Genomic DNA, 20721 nt, shown 5'->3' with positions numbered 1-20721 from the left:
GAACACAGCAACACATCCTCGTAGTATCTGCTTGTCTAGCCAGCCTCGGGAGCAAGAGTCTGTTTTGTCTCCAGATTTTATGACTCTGTAATCGCCTGATCTGAGTCAGCGACCACCTCAACAGATAAAAATGTCGTGTAGTCTGAAAGCAGCATCATTACTCCGCATTGAAACCGATATATAACATCAATGTCAGCCCCTCTAACAGCCAGTCAGATGATATGTTTTTTGCTTCATTCTGCTTGGAAAAGGAAACTGAAACAAAGCTGGAGGGTTTTACTTTACACAGTTTCATACAAGGACTCTGATGTTCTCAGCTGATATATGAAGATAGAACTGCACTCACTCTTGGTGGACTCTACTTCGGAAACAAAATAATCCTTTCAATCCAAACATTGTGAAAATATAATAAAATCGTATTATTTTTCACAATGATGCCCTGAATCTGTCATAACAGACTTCCTGCTGCAGTGGGATCCATCCAGCTGTCAGGCAGCTGTGAGAGGGAAGTCATGGCAGGTCTCGGTAATGTCCAGCCCCGCTTTCTGGAAGCTGCTGATGTCTCCTTCATCAGCTCACGGGGCCACACAGCTTCCAGGGCTCCTCTTCACCACCTGTATCTGACACTTTGTTTTCCTGTCAAAGCGGCTTGGTTTATTATCCAGATCAGGAGAATCTGCATAGTAACCATCCCTCTCTCTCGTCCGTTTGTTGCATATGACCTAATATGCTCAAATGGTTCCTTTTACTTACACCAGTAAATTACAGAATGAACAGCAGCAGGCTGAACAATTAACATTATGTAAATAGGAATTTGAGTGTTGTGTTTGAATAACAACAAGCTGTAATTGTAATTATAACTGAACTCTCCTTAACAGTGTCTTAACCAGCTTGAGGGGGTGAAGATGAGGTTCATGTAGCTGTTGACCCGAAATTTCATTCACCTACAATAACAGTTTGCTTAACTGCAGCTTATTAAAATCAATTATCTCCATTAAAAGAGGAACTGTTGGCAGCTGTCTGCTTCATATGCTCTCTGCAGGCCAGAATCTTTCATGTTATTATTTAGAATTAAAGATGCTTTTAACAAAGTGGAAAGTCCACTCTTTGCAGATTCATGTGTGCATTTCTCAAACAATTTAGTGTGCTCGTAGCCTTCTTATATGTCTGTGATGCAATAACGATGTTAACTATCAGACAGCTCCAGAGGCTATTATACGTATAATCATAGGCTGTATATAAAAGATGGACACTGCAGTTTTGGTACCATCTTGGCTTTAGACACGAGCGATCATTTCTTCAGTTCTGAGAAAGTGACTTGCCGATTGAAACATAGCGTTTTTTAAACTTTTTTCTTTTAAATACGAAAAAAGTGTTTAGTGAGGTCATGGATCTAATGAGCAGCAGGGTCATTTTGTGTTTGGCCACTAGAAAGAATACAGATTATGTACTGGTTTCATTTTACAGACCCAACTTTTACACCTCGGAGTGAAAGGAGCGCATCGTTTGTATTTAACCAGGAGGGTTTGTGTGCTTCTTAAAAATAGAAATACTTAATCTCTCGTGAAATAAATAGGACTGATACAACCTGGTGAAACCAAAATAACTCAGAACTCTTCAGGGTTGAATTATAGCCAGAAAGTGGAATAATTAGTCATCGGCAACCAAACTTTAAGCGAGGAATTATTGATTGAACCTTCACATTAAAACTGCTGAAACTGGCCTAAGCAGTCATTAGAAGTGTAGAGCTGTTAGTTATCAAGCTTTATGTTATCAGACAGTGACACACTTATTTACAGCCATGCGTTTGTGATAATTAATACATTTGTTTAAGTGTTATTATCTTTTATTAGCTATTGTATGAACATACTATCTAAACTGAGCTAAAGGGGAGACACTAAAGAAGAACAGGATGAAAATAGATTTGAGGATGAAACCACTGAGCCAATTTTTGCTTTTGGAAGGGAATTTTGGAAATCTCTAAAAGCATGAAAGAAATCAAATTTTATGAATAAATTGCTCCATGGATCAGCCTCTGAAAAAATTCTTCTGTTAAAACCTTCAGAAAACAGAAGGAAACAAAAGTGTTGATTGGTGACTTCAAGTGGGAGGAAAAAGGCACTTTGAGAATGGAAATGGACTGGCTGACCCCTGAAATCCTCTAAGACTACAAGCCACATTCATCTTATATATTCACATATACACTTTAAGCACTACCTCTTATCCATAGACACTTATTTTGGAATCACTAATTAACATAACAGGATGTCTTTGTACTGTGGTAGTTAGCCAGGATACCTGGAGGACACATATGCAGGTACAGGTAGAATATGCAAATGCAGAGAAGCATCTGCTATCAGGTGATAGCAGCAAAATTCTAAAGTAAAATTTTCATTCACATGTGAGGGAAGCAAAACTGTCTCAAAGTTAAAGACAGAGAGGAAAGTACAAAAAATCTACATTTTCACCACCATGTCTCCCTTTAATTAACAACATTTCTTTATAAAAGAAGACGATCTTAATCTTTGTCTCTTGTCATTATATCTGCCTTGACTGTAATGTTTAAAACACAACATTTAATGTATAGAAACTAATGTCAGTAAAACACAGAAGCATCCATACTGGAGAAACAAACCTCATATCATGAACGCTGCACAGACAAAACACTGATGAGCATTTAGATGACCCAAATAAAGTGACAAGTGCTATAAAAATACATCTGTAGTATGCTAATGCACTGTGCTAATTATGAAGCTAGTACAGTTCTCAGCCACCGAGGCAGCAACGTAAGAGTACATTTCAGGACGCATGAAGGTTTCTGTGCATTGCATCAGAAGGAGAGCAGGCTGTGTTCTGCAGGAGAACATGAAAAAGCACCACGAAGCAGGCCTGTTGTTGGTGAATGAGGGTCAAGTGTTTGATAGCTTGGTGCTTTCAGGGAAAAAGCAGGTGTGGGGTTTTATGATGAGTAGCTTTATGATCACAACAGGAAGCCAGCTCTGTGGCGCAAATAGCCAGGTGTGCAACTCAAATAAGTACCGTGTTACAGTAAATAAGTAGATGCACAAATGACAGACTGCCAGTCGGAGCTGTGTGAAGATGCTTTACTGAAACTGTTTGTGCTTTCCAGATCTCGTGGGGAAAATAAATCACGTGTCTAGTGAAGAAAATGGTTTTCACTCAGAAAACATTTTCCACAGTTGTCATTTATGAAAATGGTTTTGGTTGAAAATAAACATTCAGTTTATTTCTCCCTCTGTGCCAACACTTGAACTTATTCAGCGCTGAATAATATCAGAACTATTTACAGAGATGATGTTTTTTGAGTAGGGAGAGCCTAGCTTCCTCTTATCTGTTTGCTCTCCTGCCTTCTTGTCTTTCTGCTTCACTTCTTCTCTTTATACTAATGCTTATCTTTAATCTTATTTGCATTCAAATTACCTCACAGGTGGTACACCAATAAGAGGTAAGAATGCTGGCTACAGAAAAACATCTACTCATCCTCCCTTTCTCCTTCATCGCCTTCATCCTTCTCTCCACCTCGATGTGTCCCCATTTCCAGCCCTCTGTCCTTTTGCCTGTTCCAACACTTTCTTTGCCTTCAGCACATAACCGTGCACAGGTGTGTATGGTCTTGAAAGAGGCGGGTAAAAAGTTTTCAAATTCAGAAAACCAGGGTAAATAATGCCTGTCTGCGGAGCTTCATGAGTACTTATTTTGGTCTCACTTTAAATTTCGGTGCAGCTGAACAGTGTTGAGTTTGCCAGTCGTATAAAACACAGTTGGACATTTTTTTTATCAAATGCAAAATAATGCAATTTTGATATAATATGCAATCGTTTGTATTTTGCTGCTACTTACTATACACATGCAAGAAGGACGAGTTCACCTTCAGAATGAGAATGCAGCACTGAAGACAAACTGCAGCTGCTTTCTATCAAACAGCTGTTTTACTCCATTTTCATGGTGTGGAAGCAAGGACAGTGGCGTGCAGAGGACTCGCTAAAATCTAGACTCATATCTTAAACAGTGCCTAACAATTATTGTTTACCCTCCAAAATAAATGAAGAATTGGACGCGAAGTGTCTCAAAAGGAACTGTTTAAAGTTCTGTGTCTCTTTTTCATTCTGTCAGCATGAAAGCACAACAATTTGTGTCAATCAGCATGAATTTTCTAATGATTTCTCCCCACTGGAGTGAGACTGTGCTCACACTGATTACCAGCCTGGATCTCATCCAGGTTGGACACAGCCAAAGCACCCAGGAGGTATTGTACTCAGATGCCCAAATCTTAGCGAGCCCTTTCGATGTGTTGAGCAGTGCTGTACTCGGAGGTCTTCACCCTCTCTCTGACAAACAGAAAGACGCCGTTTTCTTCATCTGCTCTTCCTTCGGTGACTACTCACCGCTCATGGCCACAAATCAGGGTAAAGCGGACCGAATGGTCAGTTGGTAGCGTTGCTTTAACCATCTCTTTACCCCAGCTGACTGGTACAATCTTTGCAGTCATGCGGTGAATCTGCCTTGAAATGTAATAAATCAGATAAGCTTCAGATTGGATCGGCCCGTTCCTAGAACATTTCGCTCTTACATGGTTCCCACTCATACATGCTACATACGCACTCATATACGGCTCGAGGTGTGAAGGTAAAGGAAGTTCTGGTAGAGAACAACATTCTGTTCAGGGCTTCATACTTTTCTATGTGTGACAAGACACCTTCTCCTGCAGCACCCGTCAGCCTTTTTGGTGCCAAGAGGCCAAAGCAAACATCCATCAGCTCAGGAGAGAGTGACGCACTTTCTTCTGAAATGCTGCTTCCTTCAGGAGGTGCTGAATGTCCAATGAGACAAACAGTCATCGCTAAAATGGAAATAGAGAATGATTCAATCTTCAGCAACGTGACGTATCGCTCCTCAGTCGCCTGGACACTCTTTGGGAGAAACTTTAGAAAGAAGAGCTCTTAATCAGTATTTTGACCCAAGGATTTCTGATATGTACACGTACAGTGTGTGTGTGTGTGTGTGTGTGTGTGTGTGTGTGTGTGTGTGTGATGGAGAGAACGAGAGAGAGTGGGAGATTGTTTAAGGACATTCATTGCTGCACAATGTCCTTGCATCCCAGATGAAGGTTGTTCCTCCATCTCTGGGCTCACTGTCTGCACCAGATCCACCCGGGATGCTGCCACACACATATTTTCTTTTCTTAAACTGGCTTCACACACCCATCCCATGTTGCATTTCAGGATTGTATTCTGAAATATGTACATTTTTATTTCTCATAGTTTTTACTGTGCGCTGCTACACTGCATGATGTATGTCACGGTCAGCACATAAAACCACATTATTACTAAACACATGTTGCTTCTTTCTCAAAGCTAACCTCAGCAATGACAGCTCATTTTACATTTTTCTAAATGCTATGAAATTGCAAAAGAAGCTTTTTGGTGTGATTGGATGTAGATCACCATGTCAGGTATGTATTGTGTGTTTCTATAGCAGTGATCAGTGGAGGTTAGTTTAGTGTTACTGGAGGCTTTGAACAATCGGGGGTTTCATGCAGTAACATTTTAACGTCTGAAAATGACAAGCTGTTGAATCCCTGGGACACTTTCAGCAATTAGGCCAAAGTCTTCTGTTTCACTTGTTTCTGTTCTGTTCAAGGATTTGAAAGTGTTTTGATTGACAGTCAGAATAAACAGCTCAGATTGCTTCTTGGGAATCCTGTAGTGCAGCAGTCAATTTTGAAATGGTGTTGCCAGAAAAACAGGAAATTACATTTCATGGCCAATTGTGTTTAGCAGCACATCGCCTATTTAGACTTTCAAACAAATGTCTTCAGTTTCCATCCATTTGAACAAAAACAGTTTCATTAAATGGAATCTGTTCTGTTCATTTCCAGGTCCAGGTTTGTATTGTAGAGCTCAGCTAATGTTGCTTTGCGTGATTCAGATGTCACAATATTCCTTTTTTGATCTTAAATTGGCCGCTCAGTTTATTCTCATTCAGAAAAAAATTTTTTGTTTGAAACTTTGGATGTTTAACATCCAACTTTGGAACAGCACATCTGTGACAGAAAATAAGGAACATCAGAACAGGCTCCCTTTAAAAAAGAATCATATTTACATGGTTGTGTCTCTACAAGACATTTTAGCTATACTGTTGACAGCGACAGCTGTGCCAGTGCATTTCTATCCCAGGGTGTCGAATGCTGCTTTTCTGTCTGATGTTGCAAAGATACACTGAAGGAGTTCTTGTCTTTCGAAGCCATCAAAGAAGAATGAGAGGTTCAAAGAATAACAGTCATTTTCATAAATTTACAAAAACAACTTTACAAAAAAATGTTTCTTGTACTTATAACTAGTTTTCCCCAACATAGCCCTCATATGGGGGGGACTACAGTTTGTTTTGATACTGTTACATGTTCATGTTTTGCTTTGCTGACATGAAAAACTGTAGATTTTAAAGTATCTAATTTGGAGTATTTTTAATGAATTTATCTGATAAATAATGTGGTTTGCTTTTGTGGTTAATTGTGCAGATAGAACAACCAAGGAGTCTGTGATCCAGTTTTATTTAATTTGGACGCCACTTGGCACTAATCAGCAGATACCTGTGTGCGTGGCACCTGTAAAGTTTATGAATGCAGCTCTGTAACCACGTTTACTAGTGTTAACTTACATCTTAGCACTCCATCCTCTTACTTCTGGCCCCAAAAAGCACAACGTGATGATGCTAAAAAAATATTCATCTTCAGTAAAATGTAGCCTGCAGAAACCAAGAGGTCACCTTATGCACGTCCCCGGTTTAAATATGAAGCCTTGCAAAGACTTCATAGAAGTTGGGAGTGAAAGACGTGTTGTCATAAACCTGATGTGTCGCAGAACGGTTACCATAGCTGTGCATATCTTGACAAATGTCAGTATTTGAAACCCTGGAATGAGAAAATGCTGGAAAGCCTGAGTCGGCACAATAACAGCTAATTGTTAAAGTTGTCATAAATAATAAGATCAAATGATACAACTTGAAGAAAACATGTTAGTTAGTTGTATAGATTTGCATTCAGATTTCTGCTCAGCCAAGTTATGGGGAGCTTTACGTCAGGCTAACACCTGGACAGTGTGTCTGTGTGTCTCCACGTGTGTGGTGCAGATCTTAACTGTGACATTTTAACCTCCCTCCCCAGGAGCGCTTCAGATTGAAAACAGCGAGGAGTCGGACCAGGGCAAATATGAGTGTGTGGCTGTCAACAGCGCCGGGACTCGTTATTCGGCTCCGGCTAACCTTTATGTTCGAGGTAAGCTCCCTCTTGACCTCGGCCGCCCCCCTCCCTGCTGCCATTCGGGTCACCGCCTGCAGCAGAAACGGTGCTCTCTCGTCACCTCCAGCTCTGCCTCCTGAATGCTAACAGGAAAACTGCCTCTCCGGATGTGACTGCAGCGAAAATCACACCTCCAGCCTCACACTGTCATTTCCTGATCTTTCTGCCTCTCTGTCTCGTCTCTGTCTCCTGGGTGCTGATTTATGTATTTTGCTCCTCTGCTCTGTTGTTACTTTGCTTGACCTGCCTAACCTCACAGTGACCTGGGGGGATGTTTTGACTCGTCAGGGGTGAAAGAGAGTTTGGCTGCGGTTCTGCCTTTTAGTTTTGGGGCAGTGGAGGTTTTACGTGTGGGGTCTTGCCTCAAACGGGAAGCTGACACCTTCATGTCGCAAATGGGGAAAAAGTGGAGAGGAAATCCCCTCCATGCAGTTGGCTGGATGTAAAGCAGCAAAGCCAGCAGGGTGAAAGGAAGCCTCAGGCTTTCTCTAAAGTCTTGTCAACAAACAACTCAATTAGCCTCAGCCAGTATCAGGTTCTCAAAGGCAATTTTCAAAGCATGCTGCTGATTCATTTCTCCTTTTAATCTCGTTTTTGTTTGACAGCTCTCTTTGATGCAGTCGGACTTAAAATCATTTGAAAGCTTCTGCATAATAAATACAGCTGTTACCAGATCTTTAGTGCTGTTTAACTGGAGCTGTTGTATCGTGTTTTCAATCATGTCGAGCATTGCTTCTTAAACCGTTGCCCCACAATCTATTTTCCCCCAGTGTGTCAAACAAAGACAGGCAGAGATGTTTGATTTTTCCCTCACACGTTCATCTCTGATCACAGAGCTAATGTGTAAAATTCGTTCTGTGATTCATTCCACCTGCACAAGAAGGGAGGAGATACCTGCAATGATCCACTGGAGTCAGTGGGTAAGATTCGGGCCCAGTTTCAGCACTTAAATTACCGTATCCAGCACAGAACTACAAACAGGAGCTTGGATTTTAGCTGCTTGTTACGTCTGGCATTATTAGCCATTTCTGGATCTACATGCTCCTTTAATTTCAAACAAGCATCAGGGCACCACTGAGAGTTAAAAACAGTCCAAATTCTTCCAGTGCTGTTCTCCGAGGTGGTAAAAGAACATTCTTCCATGGAAAAGAGGATTAGAAGGTAGCAGAAAGGTAGCTCGCTAGCTGACACCCAAAGATGACATGCTCTGTTCTGATGGTAGAATAATGCCCGATTTCAAGGATTAAGTTGCAGCGTTCAGCTCAAGAAACATGCAAATGACGTCATGTTGTCTGACGTCATGACCCAGTTCACACAACTCAATGAAATACCAGCAATGTTAGTGAAGCTGACAGTACAGACAGGTCCTTCTCAGTCTGAGAACAAGGACTCCGTTTATACAGTGAGGTCATACTGTGGAGATGTTTTCTATATTCAATATAAGCAGGAAGAATTCTCACAGGGAGCAATGAGATCCCCACGGCACAGATGTGCTGCAGAAACACTGAAACTTTACTCGTTTAACGACTTCTTGCAGGTTAGTTCAGGCCAAAGTTGTTCAAGCAACAAGTCCATAGCAGGACAAAGCAACATGTAATGAGATCAAACAAATACAGATAAACAGATTCAAATAGCTTTTAAAGGAGAAAAGACGGGTTTTGAGTTTCAAGTTCTCAACATTTCCGGCTGTTCTCAGTTCCTCCACTCAGACTGCTCCAGCAGCTCGGGGCATAAAAGCTAAAAGCTGCCTCCCCATGTGTCCTTTACTTTGGAAAAACTAGCAGATTTGTGCTGGAGGACCTGAGGGTCTTTGCTAGTTCATACACTGTCAGCATGTCAGACATTTATAGTGGAGCAAGACAATGAAGTGCTTTAAAAACAAGTAAAAGAAATGCAGTCAATAAGGTCACTGACAGATGGCCCCTGCAGGGACTTTAGAGCTGCTGTAATATGTTTTCTCTCCTTCTGGTCCTCGTAGGCACTCGGCTGCAGGATTCTGGATTAGTTGGAGATGATTTATAACAATTTCAGGTAGACTAGATAGAAAGGTTTTGCAGTAGTCAAGCTTGTTGAGTAATTAGTGACAAAGTATTGCCATTTAAGAGAAAAAAACAGATTTTCTGCCTGTTCATGTTAAGATAAATCCTGTATACACCACACTGAGCTTGCTTGGATATTATAAAGTGAACACATCATAGCAGGTGTAGGATGCTGAAGGTCATAGTCCAACAGGAAAACAATAAGGGTGCAGATGTTGCAGGACCATGCAGAAAAAGATGGAAATCAACTCCCTGCCAAAATGTTATTTTTACTATGTGGATATACGGTAGAAATGAAAAGATACTTGTAATCATTTTACCACATGTATTACAGGAGGTATTATATAAAGAGCAAACAAAAATCGAATAGAGCAGACTGTGGTCATTTAATGGATGAATTTAAGTTGTAAAGGAGGGGTTGTGTCCTGCGTTCAATCAAAATCAGTAGCAGCTGGTTTTCGTGGGATTTATGCATGTAAACATTGGTACTTTGATACAAAAGTTTACCAAGAAAATATCCCGCGAGCCAGGACGGATCCTTTTTTCTGTGTTGATCATAGCAGATTCTGACTGTATCTGAAGTCCAACAGAAACCGAGGCTCATCAGATCAGCAACACTTCCAGTCTCTGTTGTTCAGTCTGGTGAGACAGAGTCCTGCAGACTTCCTGACAGGAGTTGCACCTGGTGTCATCTTCTGCAGTTTCACTTTCTTTGGCAGGAAACTTTTCGTGTGTGACAAAAATACTGAGGGAAAAAATGTATTATGAGGTTTAGGTTAAGTATGTGGTGCCTTTCCAGTATTCTTCAATGAAGCTGCAGAGCGAAAACAGCAGGAGTGACGATCCTGATGCAGCGTTAATTAAAATGGTACAGAAACAATACCAACACGGGAAAACAAAGCAATGCAAAAATGGGCAAAAGACGTGATAAGGCATGCGACTGTAATCTTAAACACAGTTTAAAAGCACATTCATTTCATTTCATTTTGAAATACACTTGAACTTATAGCCAAATTTGCCCCATTTTGTGTGTGTGTGTGTGTGTGTGTGTGCGTGTGTGCCTTTCTTGAAAGTACATATGTGTGAACAGATGTACATTTTTTATCTACTTAACACGGCATGTGCATCATTTTCCAAATAACAGATCGTAGCAGAGCACTCAGAATAACATGAAAAACTTGCCTTTGGGAACTAAAGAAAACTGTCAGTTAACCATCTCGGTAGTGAAGAAAATTCAGGCATAGTTTTGAGGACACTTTGTTTGTTTCCACATAAATGTACATATTTGATCTCGTTTTACAAAACGCATCCTCCACTGAGCCACCAACAAGAACCGCAGCCAACAAAGTGAGAACATAAAGCATGTGACTTGTTCTGTTCTGCTTCTCTTTTCAAGGTTCCTGCCTGTGTTGATTTAACCTGTAACCTCTCTAGGTGTGCCAGTATTTGCGTTTCCATTTTCATCTCACACTGTGGCTTCTGAGCAATCACTGCAACATATGTCACAAATATGTTGCCAGTGTGTCTGTCTTCCTTCCCCACCAGTATCTCTCTTCATCTCTTTTTAGTTTCTTTCTCTATATTTGTGGCTCTGGTCTCGTTTCCACTCAGGTGTCAGTCATATACTTTGACCGTATATGTTACTTCTCATGTCTCAATGCTTATCCTCCTATCTGCACATGAAGACAGCTGCATTTTATTGTTTAACATGCTTTGTTTTCACTTCTTCTTCTGATGGACGTGAGAGACTATTTTGGGAGTGAATGTGTGTCAATATGTAGTCCATGTATAAGATATTACTTGGAAAGCACAGGAAGTTCTTTGGTCCATTTAGCTTTTAAATATTTTTTTAACTTAAACATTGCAGATCAACTGGCTTCAGTGTCCTATAGATGCACTTTAACACAACCATACGATTGATGGGGTCTAATAATACTTTAGTGCCTATATAGAGAAAATTGGATAAAAATGCAAAGAGTAATTCATATTTACTCAAGGTTCACTAACTTTTGTTGAGCTTTCAAAGCTGTAAAAATAGGGAAGAAATTAAAAGCCTTCATTTATTATTAAGTTTGCAGTTCCACAGACGTGTGATCCTGTCATTTGTAGGTTATAGACTGACAGTTGAGGTTTTTTTGTTTTTGTTTTTACAATATTTTCTGTCCAGTCAGTGTCCTCCAGTAAGCTGTGGCACTAATGGATGGCAAGTCTTACATCAGCAGCATCTCAAAACCTCTAAATTCATTAACTTACTGGAACAGCCTCGTTATTAAGTTGCCTAAAAATGTGTAAGTCAATGCAGCTTATGTAAAGCTTATAAAATATACAGAAAATGTTCTTAAGACAGTGACACAAGTAAAGTTAAAATTAAACTGTCATGCTGCAAGTGCAGACTCTCAGCTTTATTTCAAGGGGTTGAAACCAATGAACCACCAAACAACTGGTCATTGTGCAAATTCACATAATCAGGAATAAAATGTTTCTGTTTAATAGTTTGTCCAGAATCTTTTGCAGGAAGCGCCTCCCTGAAACCACAGCTCTCTTTATGACTCTTTGATTCCAGACTTTTCTGCAGCTCTTTTCTTCGACAGCCTTCAACAGTCAGCCACTTTACCTCTAAAAACTTCTGGGTTTGTTTTTAAAGCATGTTTTGGGTCATTACGTATGTTCCCATCTGCTCCGTCTCGTCAATCCTGCAGAAATATGCTGATTCTGAGCAGAAGGCATGTCGCCCAGTTCAGAATTCACACTTCTGTCATATGTCACATCATCAGTAAACAGCAGTGACTCAGTGCCACTGAAAGTCAAACATGCCCTGACTTCGTACTGTCTTCAGCATGTTTTTAGTCAGTGATCATGAGTCTATAAGTTTCTCTCTTAGAATTTTGTTACAGACTGATCTGAAATTTTCACAGCGTGGTGAACTTGTGGATAATGGTGCTCCTACCTCCTGATAGTGTTTCTCTACCATCACAAGGATCCTGTGATCACTCAGAACGGTTGAGTTGAAATTATTTCCAAACTTTGCACCTGTTGAACAGATGAAGGAAATACTGATACTTTAGCATGGAGGAGGAGTCGAGCATGATGATAACAGACAGACTGGTGCAGCATCTGCAGTGATGCTGATACTGTACTGGTCCCTCGTGATAAAGGGAGAGCCATTGATTTACTGGTTGGTCTACTAACCCTAACCCTTACTGCCTACTGTGGAACTGTGGATAGTGACCAAAAGAATTGGACTTGCAGTAGAAATGAGCTTCCTCCAGACATTCTCTTAGTTTACTCCATGGACCGTGGCCTTTGAGGAGAGGCCACAGTAAAGGCACTGCTTTCAGACTGACCAGCACCTCCTAGATGAGGGGTTTCCGACACACCTGGGGCAGACACAGTGCAAACATTATGACTCTATGTCACTATTCCCCCCAGAAAAGCTTAAGGCGGTGGCTAGGGGGAGGGAGGTTTGAGTATCTCTACTTCCTCCTGGCAACCTGCGGTAAATGAATGTAAAGATGAATACCCTCAAATCAAAGCTGAGAGTTTGCACTTTAGGCTCATATTTACTATATAACTGTAAAAATATCAATGATTGTGTCAATGTCCAAATATGGATCCACCCAACTGGGTAAAATTCAAAGTTTTTTCCCACGTACACTGACAATAAAGGGCTATTCTATTCTATTCTATTCTATTCTCAATGCTCCCGGTATCTGCTCTGTCTGTGGGTGAGAGTAACATTCACAGGTTCAGAGGGTTTAGCAGATTTACAACTCTGTTACTACAGTTTTTTAATCAATGTTTATGTTTTCATCAGCCAGTGGGTAAAAAAGTGTCCTTTGAATTCGGTGTTAGCTCATCCGAAGCGCCTCCATAGAAATGAATCTGCTCTAAGTACGGTCTGGGTTCATGGTAGAATAATTTCCAAGGTGAGTGTTGGATTAATCCTGTTAGGGCAGCATGTTTATGTGCTCATTGATTTCAGGGTGCTGTGTGGCTGAGCTCCCCCCACAGTCAATGAGCAGAATAAATGTGAGCGGTAACACAATGTCTGCTTTGTGTGCCTAATGAAGTCTGGTTGTCAGCAAGCCTCCACCTCCTTAATGCTGTCTTAATTCACAGGCTGTGGAGGGCTCAGCTGCTGCAGCAGTGTTAAAGACAGGGAAGGGAAAGTGTGTGTGTGACTGGGGGGTCGGGGGGGTCCTTACTGTGAGATCTCCCTGTGTGCCTTATTCTTGTTACGTTAGAGTGTATCTTTCATTGTGTGCATGGTGGGTTTGCGTTGGGTTGTTACATGCCGCGTGTGTGTGTGTGTGTGTGTGTGTGTGTGTGTGCGTGTGCCACTGATGTGTACAGGCTGTTTTTCACTCATTAACGGATAAGCAGATATTTGCCTGTTTTACTCTCTCTGTTTCTCCTTGTCTTCTTCCTCCCACTCCTTATTTTGCCCCTCTCGTTGTTTCTTTTTTTTCTTTCTCACTTTATCTTAAATCCCTCCATCGCCATTGCACCCCGCCATCCAAAAAAACCAATCCAAATCTCACCACTCAGATCAACGGGAAGGTTGGTTCTTTCACTCTTTACCCTCTTAAAGCCAAGGCCTGGCAGACTGGAGCCGTGCCGCGCCTGCATCTCGCTTGGCGCCTCAGGCCCGTCCCGGCCTCTCTCAGGACCCCAACCCTACAGTGCAACCACCCTGCCCCTCACCTCCACTAATGTTCAACCCACCCACCCTGCTTTAATATATGAGCAGCATCACATCCTGCTCTATGCACCCTGCTTCATTAAAAAATGTGAAATGAGCATGTCTTACTTTAAATGTCATAAATGCACATTATTAAAAAATGAATTTCCCACCAGGAAAGGATCACACTGAGGACGTGGCACTGAGTTGGTGTTGTAAGGCGTCTAGGGAGCTGCTGTATTTTCTACAAAGGCAACAAACCTGTAAACCACAGCAAATTGTTAATAAAGATTTCAAATTTGTCCTGGTGAACTTGCAGGAAAGGGAAGATAATTATGATCTAATGCCTGATTAGAACGACAGCATGTGTTTAAAACAAGAAGCACTTAGGCGCGCCGTCTGCGTGTATAAACGCTGTAGAAGAATGGGCTGTTCCAAAGAGCTCGCTGAACTTGAGCATGTTACTGTAAAGGAAGCCATCAATCCAGCAAATCAGTTTGTGAAGTTTCTTCCTTTAGATATGCCAAAGAGGAAGTGTTTAGGAACCAAAGCAAATCAGCCATGCAGTGGCAGGACACGTAAAGTGGGGTCACTGAATCCACATTGTGTGCAAAAGTCATCCAGGCAGTGTGGGCTTCATAGCCCAACAGCTCCTGTAAGTGTAATGTGTTTCCATACACAGGTCCAAAACACATTTTAATTATTATTATTAATGTTAGATTTTCGACTGTGGACAAGAAGCTTGTGGATCACGACGGGATCATGAATATGAACTTTACATTTAAACAGACCAGCTCCACACTTGCGAATGATTTTCTACGACCAAAAACTTTGGAAAATGAAGCTTATCTTATCTGAGTAACCCAACAGTCTACCTTAAATCAGGCTCATGGATATTATAGCTTAGAACATCTGACAGCAAATCAGTTGTTAGCCTGGTTACTCTTTGACAGCCTAACTGTCATGCAAGATTTTTGCCCTTTTTATAAAGCTGTTTTTCAGGACAGTGACACGATGATGACACATGTAGTACATGCCAATCTCACACGCCTCACAACTTTCCTGGTTAAAATGGAGCAGAGTGTTTGCATAACATATCTGGTTTCAGAGTTTGTGCTCACTTCACAAAATGTTGCATCAGTCTCATGAGGTCCTCTCCAGCATGCTGATCATGTTTTTGTTGTCGTGGCTAATTCAAAGGCATGGCTCATCCCAGCTCTCATCTGCTGCCTGACCATCATTACGCTGAGCGGCAGGCTCTGAGCTCACACTGCTTTCACCATTCTCTCCTCTCGTCTGCTACAGAACTACGCTCTGCAAGAAAGAAAGGAAAGATAGCCTCAGACATGTTTACAGCTTTTTCCAAGACTCTTACTGCTGGATCATTAATAGCAGAATGTGGAGGAGCTCAGAAGTGGAAGTGAACTACTAGAGGAGAGAATTGCAGCTCTAGCCCCAGTGTTTGTGTCTGATATGTGAATTTACAGCCTTGTAGTGCCGCTTGTTTCCCTTGTCTTTATATCTGAGGTCAGTGAATGGTGCCGATCGATGCTGCACTTAGTTTTAAATCTCCATAACATTATTTAGCTAATTTGACCAACTGTGTTATTCTTGATTGTTCAAAAAGGGAAGTTAAATTTAATCCTGACAGATTACTTTCCAAGGTGAAATGACACATTTAAAATTAAAGAAGCAATAAAAGTAAATAGATGAGAAGACTGGAACAATTAATAGTGTTTATATGATTCTGAAAAAGGTTTTTTTGCAGTGAGTTCTCATTTAAAAAGAGAAATGCAATCCAGTCAAACCCGGTTATCATCAAAATGTATTAAATGTGAGTTCTATAAAAACAAGCTACTTACATTTCTCCCGGCAAACTGTGCGAGAACAACAACAGTAAATGTGTAGAATCTGTGATACCACAAGTCCATGAAATCCTTTGGATACATCAGCAACATCTGGTCGCAGGGGAAATGGTGGTGAGGGGTTTTTGGACAGCTGGCTGAAATCAGCTGCAGAGAGAGGGCTGCACCAAAAAACTCTTTGATTGTTTTGGTTGCTAGCACTGCGGGGCAGCAGTGGAAGTCTGAAAAAGCTTCTCTATTTCCAGTTCGAGCTGCACTTTTCGCAGTTTCAGTGTTACTTGGCAGACGACTATTTTTCATGGAAGCTAACGCCAAGTACGGCTTCCTACTAGCAACCAAAACAACCAGAAGGAGGTTTTTGGTACCATAGACCACCTGTGACTAGTTTCACACAAGCAAGTGCAACAACAACAACAACAACAACAACAACACATTTTTCCATTGCAATTGGCTGTTTGCAGACGGTCACCAGCGCGACTCGAGGTCTGTGATATTGAGGCCTTAGCAATGACCTATGACCAGTGTTGGGTTTTTGGAGCCAGAGGTTATCATAAATGAGACTGGAGTGCTAAGCTATGAGCTAGCGCTAGCAACTTTCATAGGCTGTATATGGACAACGCACCTACACAGAGCTGCTAATTAGTGTTAAGTAACAGACTAATAAAATATTTGAACTTTACTCACCAAAATAGAAGCAAAGTCGTGGAAAATTTGCGCTACACAGCAAACCAGATAATTTGTCATCTAATGTCCTTAACAAAAAATTAATATTTCACTAATACTGCAAACACTATAAGGAGGAGGCGAGCCCCAGCAGACACTGATCAGCTGCACCTGTCAGCCAACACGAACACTGTGCAGTAATCAAAGTCTGTTTCTTTACTTTGATCACAAACCGTGCAGATAAAAAGGCCTCACATAAATCTGTGTAGCTGCATTTGTGTTTTCAGCTGCATTGCTGTTATGTTTCAAACATTTCTTGATTTCTATGAATCCAAATATGTGAAACCCAAATATGGACCCTCTCCTCACACTAACGGTGTTTGTTGTTTTCTCATTTTGTCAGAAGTGACATCACTTAGTAGATTACAGGGATTACAGCAACATATTATTATAGTTATTATGTCTTATTGATTTTTTAAAAATATTTTTAAAAATTCGAACTGTTGCAGTACATAATTGTACCAGCATCTTTATTTTCTATTGAGCTGATAAAGCAAACACCCCGTAACAGTTAATGAAAAAGATTTTGCAAAGTCACTTCTACAAAGTTTAATATTTTACACAAAACTGAAAAACAGCCAGAATCTCTAGAATAAATGGCAGCATATTGTGTTATAACCTGCAGTTCACTTGAAGGAAAGTTTGGCTTATTAATGTAAAATTAAGGAAAAAATGATACAGTGAACATTAAACTTAAAGCTGAGCTCCTGTTGGTCCAGTTAAAGGGAAAAGAGATGCCAGTTAGTATAAAGGTCCTTTCTCCCATTCATTTCTTCATGAGCAAGCATGCTGCTGCTGCCTCTACACCTGTGCTGCTGCATGCACACCCTCACCGTGCACACAGATGTTCGCTTCCCCATTCATCGCAGCTTCTCCATCTTAGCTTCTTCTACAACTGTAGCTTTTTCTTTATTAGGGCTTGGCTTCAGAAGTTTGCCTCAATTATCCCTCCTCCCTTCTCCTTCCCTTTCCCTTCTTTCTCTCGTCTCTTTTCTCTGGCATGCCAGTAAAAAAACGAGTCTGTCTGCATTTTAACTCTTGTTGGTCTTAACATGTATCTCTTACTATTCAAAGTTATCTTGGCTTTGATTTCAGTTTCACTCAGTACTTACATCCACCATCAGGCCATCATCCAGATTAAATGTTGCAGTAACACCATCATGTTTAACTGCAGAGTTGATAACTGTCATCGTAGTGTGACCATCCTCCATGTCCATGGGTGACTTTTTAATAGACTAACATAAGAATATGATGATTTTCACAGTTCTGGCCAGCATGCACCCGTCTCACAGTTTTGCTAAGTATTCAACGCAAACACGTCAGTTTTAAATGTCTTGAATCAAACATTCATATGACAAGTGCAAACGAATTAGTTTGATGAAGTACCATGCAGGCGTAAAATGCACTGTATGGTTAGATTTCTGTTAGCCCTCACACAGTCCCATCAAGGAGGCCTGACATTGGTCCCATTATTAATTCTTCTGCATGGTGAGCCCAGAGTCACACAAACGATCCTCAGTGATATGAGTAACAAGCAGTGCAGGAGAACATGGTATGACCCCCACTAATATGATGGAAGTAACGCGTTGCATTACAAAACTATGGCTATTAATAATGAACCTGTTACCCTGCAGTACTGGGAAGCATCAAACTTTATAAAGGCCTAAAATCACGGCAGTACAGCCCGCTCTCCCTGCCCTGTAGGTCGACCTGCTCAGTCACTCACTTTAACAAATTTACTATTAACATTAGCTCAGGCTGCTGAGTTACTGCTGTGAGTTATTACTGATGTTCAGCAATAACAACTTAATTTTGCTTGCAAATGTTAAAAGTATATCAGCAGAATTTAGCACACTGTCCTGATTGGCTGTAACATAGTTTATGGCAACTGACAGACACCAAATATATATAATAGTATATAATATAATAATAATAATAAATTAAGAATCGATACTAATACTACCATTAATAATATTAACAATAATAATATAGTAAAAAAACAAACAAACGGGTCCCTATAACCATGACGTTGTAATTGATAACTGATATGTTACCCTATTAAAATAAAAAAGTAATCTGAGTACTCTAAAACACTAGCATTTACTTGTTGCAGCCGATTCTGCCTCGCTGACAGGACTGAAGGCCGTTCTGGGAGAATCAGCTCAGGATGTTTTCCACACCTGTTTTCTACATGTGTGTTTCAGACACCAGCTCACTGCAGTATTTCTGAGCTGAGACCAGTCAGGCGGCACTGATGTCACATCACATGTCAGAAAAACATTCACATCTGAAAAAGCTCTGATTAGCACAAATATAAATCCTCCACGTTGTGCTGCAGGAAGCCCCAACAAAGTCGACTAGATACGAAACATCGATTTTAATGTGAGTGTTACATCACTAAGTTGGGGATTATTTTTATATATGACCATTATTTAAGACAGAGATGATGAACAAAAACTAAACAAAACATAAAAACCTGCATTCACAGTAACAGTTTTGTGGATGTTGCATGAAAAACAAGCTGAATAACTCTTCAATCATATAGTCCAGCTTGTTTTAGCCTTGACTTCTGATCATAAGCAAAAAAATGAGATTCTGGATACAAGTCTTGGAAATGAGTTTTAGGCTCACTCTTGGCTTGTGGAGCTCAGAATTATTGAAGAAGCTGATCTTAGAAGTGCTGCTCCTCCACACTGGCAGGTCGGATGACGTGGGTCAGGTGTATCTGATTACCTGCTAGACTCATCACTATCGAGTTATTCCCGGCACGTACAGCTAGAAGAAAGCCGGGAGGAATCATACATCCTGTCTGGGCTGGATGTGCCTGAGGAACACCACAGGAGGAGCTAAAGAACACGAAGGAAAAATACAAACAGCAGCAAAAAGTTCTGGGAATTGGCTCGAACAAAACAAAATAAAAAATATAAATTTGTCTCTGCTCAAAATAATCTGACATACATAAGCTTGCAGTGCAGCTTCTGTTTGTATGTCTCTCAGTCCCTCCACGCTGGTGACTCTTCCTCTTACAAAGCTTACAAATCTAGTGAGTAGACGTGTGAATTGTGTTCCCCAAACTTTTCATGTCTGTTTTTTGTTCTTCTTTATTACCAACAAAGATCTTTCACATGAAGTGGTTTTTGTTTTGTTTTTTTGAAGTTTTCGTTTTTTGGACGTTTTGCTTTTATTTCACGGTTCAGCCGTGGAAAACAGGAAAGAGGGGGAGAGAGCCACAGCTCGGACTCACGCCCGGTCGCTGAATTTCAGCCGTGAGGCTCAACCAGTGAGCTAACCACCTCTTCACAAAAGCTGTGAGTTAGTTTGAGGCAGAAGTTAATGTGTGATTTCAACAAGTTTGAGATGATAAAATCAGAAAGTGCAGGTGGTAAGAAACAGATTTCCAGGGATCTAAAAATAGCAGCCACCCTGCAAACCATCTGGAAGTGTTCAAAACATAACCACGATCGAGTTAAATCAGGTAAGGTTTTTGAATATTTATGGACTGATTCCCAAAACCTATCGGGCTGCTATGCTAAAAGATTTACATAAACATTTCTGTCTCGTATCTCTAAAGAATTTCCCAAATCTGCCATAAATAAAGTGTAACTTATGTGTCATAAACATGGCAGGAGATTAAATGCAATATTTGACAGTGAGTTTCTCTGTATCCCATTATTGGACAGGTGACAGAAGCATGCTAGTTTTTTGTTTGTTTGTTTGTTTCCTGTGAAACTGGTAATATAACCAAAAATAATAATGCATTGGTTGACTTGATGACTTGTGTAGGACTTTACAAAACCAAGAAACTAAACTAAGAAATCAAAAACTTCATGTCATGTCAGCTGCAGGTATATATGTCAAAATATAAAATAACTGCAGTATTTCGAACTTTACTCACAAATTGCACAAGTGAATGAATCTTAGCACCGTGTTGTACGATATTAAGCATTGGGTGGGTTCACTTAAGTAATATGGACTTAATCGTATGTAATGCAGCACCTGCAAACTTCTGAACACCTGTGAACGGATAAAAAGAACAAATATAATAACCTCCTACGATGCCTGCTGTGTTCTTACATTTTCTAACTTTGTACACCA

General features: G+C 40.6%; 1 protein-coding gene across 24 annotated transcripts in view; it reads left to right on the top strand.

Moving 5' to 3' along the window:
- ptprfa (protein tyrosine phosphatase receptor type Fa) overlaps positions 1-20721 on the top strand; it is a 350902-nt gene that overhangs the window by 196944 nt on the left and 133237 nt on the right. For 14 of the 24 annotated variants that reach the window (XM_084953588.1, XM_084953600.1, XM_084953592.1 and 11 more), the window contains 3 exons: positions 3449-3466; positions 7184-7294; positions 13906-13917. In XM_084953588.1, coding sequence (XP_084809714.1) covers positions 3449-3466; positions 7184-7294; positions 13906-13917 — 141 coding nt within the window. The remainder of the gene's footprint in view (positions 1-3448; positions 3467-7183; positions 7295-13905; positions 13918-20721) is intronic. The other 10 variants (XM_084953606.1, XM_084953605.1, XM_084953594.1 and 7 more) reach the window with 3 other exon arrangements.

This window comes from Perissodus microlepis, chromosome 15 (assembly GCF_051167445.1).
Source record: "Perissodus microlepis isolate ML-2025 ecotype Zambia chromosome 15, ASM5116744v1, whole genome shotgun sequence".
In the NCBI taxonomy this organism is placed as follows: domain Eukaryota; kingdom Metazoa; phylum Chordata; class Actinopteri; order Cichliformes; family Cichlidae; genus Perissodus; species Perissodus microlepis.
Note: the sequence above shows the minus strand (reverse complement) of the source record. Positions and strands in the feature narration are given on the sequence as shown.